The 6000-nt window shown below is 38.1% G+C and overlaps 1 protein-coding gene across 2 annotated transcripts in view; it reads right to left on the bottom strand.

Annotated features, from left to right (window-relative positions):
* Positions 1 to 328: 328 nt before the first annotated feature.
* Positions 329 to 6000, bottom strand: part of LOC126973462 (zinc finger protein 567-like) — a 64195-nt gene continuing 58523 nt past the window's right edge. For both annotated transcript variants that reach the window (XM_050820762.1, XM_050820767.1), the window contains one exon: positions 329 to 983. Coding sequence is in view for 1 of the 2 variants with exons in the window: in XM_050820767.1 (XP_050676724.1) it covers positions 871 to 983 (113 nt within the window). In the remaining variant the exon portion in view is untranslated. The remainder of the gene's footprint in view (positions 984 to 6000) is intronic.

The following is a 6000-nucleotide window of genomic DNA, read 5'->3' as shown; positions in this document are numbered from 1 at the left end:
CTGACCGATAATGGCTTCTACTGCGCTCATCTTCTCACTTTATTTATCACAGACAATATGCACTCTTTAAGCTGATAAAATATAGAAGTTTCACCAACTATATTAAATGTGTAAAATAATAGTAGTTAGACACCTTAAATAGTACGATACTATTTTATATAGTAGGTTTGGCAAACTCAGATGTAATAATGTATGTAATGCTCGTTTTGCAAGCACAAAACGTCAAAAATTAAGATATTGTTACAAAGTGTGTGTGTTACCTTTCGATGCTAATTCTTTCATTGCATGATACATTTCACCACACCTAAGGGAGATAATGTAATAAGCATTATATGTTCACACAACTTTATATAAATAATGGGATGGTACTCAAAACATGCATTTTTCTTCGCCTTAAAAAAGATATAAACTTAAACGCTTTCTGGGTGATGTTTTGATGTCATGTGATACTTCAAACTGGAAGACTGAACAAACCCTCGATCACAGGCCTCGCATTTGTATCTCCTCCGGTTATTATGTATGTCCATAAGAACACGCAAGCCTTTTTTATTCTTAAATTTCTTCCAGCAAACGTCACAATTATAAGGCCTAAGCACCAAATGCGTTTCACAGTGCTTCAACATGGCATATCTAGTTGCAAAAGACTTATCACATACAGTACTGGGGTGATTCCTCTCACCCATATGTACTATCTTCTGATGTTTAATCAGCTTGTTTGGGAAACAGAATTTCTTTCCACATGCGCCGCAGGTGGGCATTGGTAGGCCGTGTACTTTCCTCCATATGTCGCGACCTTTGAGTCCCGATCACGAACACGTCGCAAAGATGACAGCTGCGTAGTTTGGGGCCCTGTTTCAAATGTACATGCGTCTAGTATTGAGTGAAGTTAGGACGTTTTGGGAAGGCTCGTTGACAGTCGTTGCATTCGTATTTCTTTTCGTGACCTGTCACCTTAATCGTATATTTTCCATCGAAACAACTACCTGAAAATAAAGATCTACCATCAAAATAATTTCAATGCTTATCGCGTCTATATTTAAGTTAATAATCTATACTGATATATTACCACTTAAAGGCCGCATGTTTGTACTTAGCATGTTCTCCCATTGGTGTATAAATCATATTCCCGAAATAAGTTAAAATATAATTAGGGGTGGGTGACCCTTATCATTTAGCGGTTTGAAAAATAGATGTTGGCCGATTCTCAGACCTACCCGATATGCACATCAAAATTTCATACAAACCGGTTAAGCCGTTTCGGAGGAGTCCGGTAACAAAGACCGGGACACGAGAACTTTATATATAAGATATAGAAAACTGCCTACTCGTATAACCGTGACGCATCAATGAATCTTATAGGGTATCTCGAGCACTTACATTCCGATGAACATTGCTGAATTGAAACAGAATTGGACGCAATCATCGTCGATATACAGAATGGTGCTACAATAGCAACAAAAAAAAATTCTAAATATATTGCCCCCTTAGTGGGCGCTACCTATCTACGAGTAGAGAAGTTGTGAAAGGCACGTCTTGGCGTGGGACAAGTAGGCACGAAGTATATGAGTGCCTATGTCTAGAGATTACTTATAAAATGTTCCGAGATGAGACGTGGGTAACACTGAAAATTTTTGGAACTGACCAACTAGAACCATTGCATATTAAAACTTTTTTTAAATTTTCAATTTTAGTACTCTTTTTTAACTTAATGTAGTATATTGCGTTCATTTGTCATATGTTTTTGTGAATTGGCGGCAAATCTAAAACTCTTGTTACACGTGAAAATGAACCTAACGCGAGAAAACTTTGGTCAATGATTTATTATGACTTTGGTTGTGGGCTTACTCAACAACAAAGCTATGATAGGCTGTGATTAGCATTTCTTGATGAAGCCCCATCTCGTGCCATTATTTACAATTGGTTAAACGAGTTTAAGCGTGGACGAGCAATCTCAATGATGATCCGCGTGAGGGACTTCCTTTAACAGCAGCTACTGAAGATTACCTCAGTGATGTGCGAAGCATGATAGAGGAAGATAAGAGAGTGACCTATCAGCAGATACGGGCAAGCCTAGGGCATTGGTACGACTTAAGTTCAAAAAATATTACACGAACATTTAGTCGTCAGGAAGCTTTGTACCAGAGATTCCCATGCTTTAACCGACGACCAAATGTTAGATAAGTTCAACGGCGGTGACTCAAATGCTGTATTTGACATCGTCACAGGTGATGAAAGCTGGATATATTGTAACGAACCCGAAACTAAAAGAGAATCAGCTCAGTGAGTGTTTCTTTTCGAGGATCGGCCAACTTAGGTAAAGAAAGGAAGAAGTCAAGGAAAAAAGATTATTGCCTCATTCTTTGGTCGGAAAGGTCATATCGCGACAGTTGTGCTAGAAGATGGAAGGACAGTCACTGCAGACTGGTATGTCAATCGCTGTTTGCTTGTCGTCTCGGAAAATATTCGACAGCAGCGCCTTCGAAGCATACTTCCGCCATACAGTCCTGACCTGGCGCCCTGCGACTTTTATTTATTCCCAAGAACTAAAGATAAAATTTGAGGTATTTGCTTTACGAGCCCTGAAGATGCGGTGAAAGCGTACGAAAATGCCATAGAAGATACCCCTAAGGAAGAATGGGCTCACTGCTTTTCTCAGTAGTTCCATCGAATGCGACGATATGTAGAGAGGAACGGAGAACCTTCTACATTAAGCCGTTTTTCATTTTCTTAACATTTACAGTGTTACCTAGGTAATATGGTTTTATGTTTTTTTTTTATTATTACGGTTCAGTAGAACTGGACCCCACTGTAGCTCCACCCCGCTGTATTATATAAGACATCTCGTATACTCGTTCAAAACACTGTACACGGTAATAACTTCAAAATACTAAGGACCTAATATCAAGTGTGGATAACTTTTTACGACTTATCAATCAAAATCGATTACAGTCATAATAGATTTGCTTTCCTTTTCTATATTGCCGGAAAAGGTTGGATGAGCGTAGCGCAGGACCGATCATCATGGAGGTCTTTGGGGCAGGCCAGCAGTGGGCGTCTTCCGGCTGATGATGTATATCCGTTGGAAATGTTCTTCTGTCTTGCATGATTTGTTTGCTTAAACTATATTATATTGATAGTCTATGGTCAAATGTTATATTAATATTATATTTTTTCTCGTTACAGGCACTACGGCTATTGATAATGCTCTTGGCATCGGTCGTGTGACGGTGTTTCTTACAGCACAAGAAAAGTGTTGCAAGCCATCATTAACTTAAGCGTCAGAGGATGACTAAGGCTAAGGTGTATAGAGCGTACTAAGATTTTACTTACGTGAAACTGAGCTGCTGAACAGCTGAGTTCCAGGTTAGCGCACCACTATATACCACTGGACTGGCGGCTGTCAAAGTGCTTTTGTGCCTGTTTGATACTCGCCATTTTGGCACTGTTGGCCATGTAACGAGAGTCTGAGGTACTAAAACTAGTGATGACAACCAAACATCGAGAGATGGTGGGAATCTATTTATAAAACAAAAAATTACTTTATTAAGTTGATCTTGAAGTATAAATAACACGGAAAAGGAACAAAATTAATTCAAAATGGAAAAATACTTCAGAGTATTGTACGTTCGTTCGCAGCCAGTTGTATTATACGTCAAAATTAGATCTCTGGACGCTCGCGAGTGGCGCTTCAAAAAGGCACATAAAATTTGCTGTCAAACATGGAACAGGAACAGCCTGTGCAGTGGTATTTATAGTCATTTGACAGCTTGTGCAGTGGTATTTATAGTCATTTGACGCTGAGCTTAAGCCAAGACAGACCAATAAAAAGGTCAAGCGCGCGATTCATTACACACTGGCAGACATTAAAGTGTTGATTATAATTAAACAAACTTTTATAAAAGAATTATAAATATAACAGTATCCAAAACTTATTTGATTATTAGTTTCATTGAAATAAGTGGAAATCTATGAATGATTTCTGCGAAATATGGACTTGTTTACTTATTTGGTATGAGAAACGGAACGCATTTTTAGATGTGTGACAGCTATGAGTGGCAGCAGACAGTGTATTATACGACAATTCTAAAACGTCAAACATCAGCTGTTGTGATGACGCAAGGAATTGTTATTCTCCTTTTTGTTCGGATTATAGTCTGATTTGTCGGACTAAGTCGCCGTTATGGTGGACTTATGTGCATTAGCTCGCACTCAAAGCGATGTTTTTTCGGACTTTGACTCAACTCGCTAGGTAAGTCTCAGCAAACTCTAAGTTCGCTCTTTAGATCTCAGCCTAAGAATAAAAATTGTCGAAAAATTATTAAGAAAAGAAGAGTTTCTAGTAACACCGCGATTAATGACTGTTTAGCCTGTTTAGTGACAGGCTTCGTCATGGTCGCACAAATGTCTCTGCTTGTGGCGGCGACATGGGAAGGGTCGTTCTTTTCAATATGGTCAAGGGAGGCGATGGCTGGCCCTACTGTGCGCTACTTGTGGTGCCAGGATGATCCTGTTACCAAAAACTCTACTTTTTTTTTTTTAATTAAAGTTATAATATTATGTATAATCGCTACTAAAAAGCTCGCAAAATACCTTTATTTATTTACGGTATGTGTGAATTGAAGCATTTACTGTACTCTATAACTCTTGTTTTTACATATTAATTTACATTTACTTTTTTTGGAATTATTCGTATAAGTTGGTATAAGACATTGAATATTTGACGTTTGATTATTTTTGTTGCATCACTTTACATATTTTGTAATTGAAATTATAAAATGATAAAGCTGTAAATATTAATATTAAAGAGTGGCAACGAGTTTCTTGACATACCTTTTCATTAAAACACAACCTTTTCCGAAGTGGTAAATGTAAAAAGAAAAAAAAAACATTTGACATTCGGAAGTGTCATTTCCTTGACCTATTTGAATAAGGTGATTTTGAATTGGATCGATATATATGTCGTCAGAACAGCCAAGAACGTCGAGCAGAAGACTCGAAGATGATTCAGTATTCATCTTAGCTCCGGTGCAATCGGCGTACGGTGCGAGTGAGGACGAGAGCGGATGCCGGGCGAACGCCGAGCGGCGAGCAGTCAGTCAGGGAAGAACTATTGAGCGAAACGGAAGTGTCGCACGCGCATGCCAGAAACGCCACGTTCTTATTAAATTGTCATAAGCCTTTGTGAATTGTACCTAAAATTACAATTGTATCGTTTATAAGACCGTGTTTTACTTGCTGTCCTGTTCAACGCCTACAAAAAATGTCCCTTCATATATTACTTAGTTGTTTCAGTTTTGGAAGGGAATCTTACAGCGATCTTCCAAATAGGTCATAACAAGCTGAAAAGCGAACAAATTGTTGTCAAATGTGCATTATAAGATGTAACTTCATTCATAGTGAAGGAACATGATATGAGATGACAAGCTATTGCAATACCTAATCCCAAATCAGCATTTTGTTAACATGGCGAACTGACATCATGACAATACGTGGGTAACACTGAAAATGTTTATAACTGGCCAGTTAGAAACAGTGCTAGTGAAAACTTTTTTGAATTTCAATTTTAGAACTCTTTGGTAACCTAATGTAGTATATTGCATTCATTGTTTTTGTGAATTGGCGGAAAATCTAAAATTCTTGTTACACGTGAAAGTGAACCTAACGCGAGAAAATTTTCGGTCAATGATTTGTTATGACTTTCGTTGTGGGCTTACTCAAGAATAAAGCTATAGCTAGGCTGCGATTAGCATTTCTTAATGAAGCCCTATCTCGTGCCACTATTTACAATTGGTTTAACGAGTTTAAGCATGGATGGTAGCAAGCTCAATGATGATCCGCGTGAGGGATGTCCTTTAAGAGCGACGATAGCTTTAGTAGTTTTCGCAGTAAAACCGTAAGAAAAAACGGCTCTCGATACCGTAAAAATCTATTGTCAAAACCTTGATATTACAATTTTACTAATTGTAAGAAATGAAGTCGATTGTCAATCTAGCCTTAAAT

The sequence above is a fragment of the Leptidea sinapis genome, chromosome 29, assembly GCF_905404315.1.
Source record: "Leptidea sinapis chromosome 29, ilLepSina1.1, whole genome shotgun sequence".
NCBI lineage: Eukaryota > Metazoa > Arthropoda > Insecta > Lepidoptera > Pieridae > Leptidea > Leptidea sinapis.
This window is presented reverse-complemented; position numbering and strand designations above follow the sequence as displayed.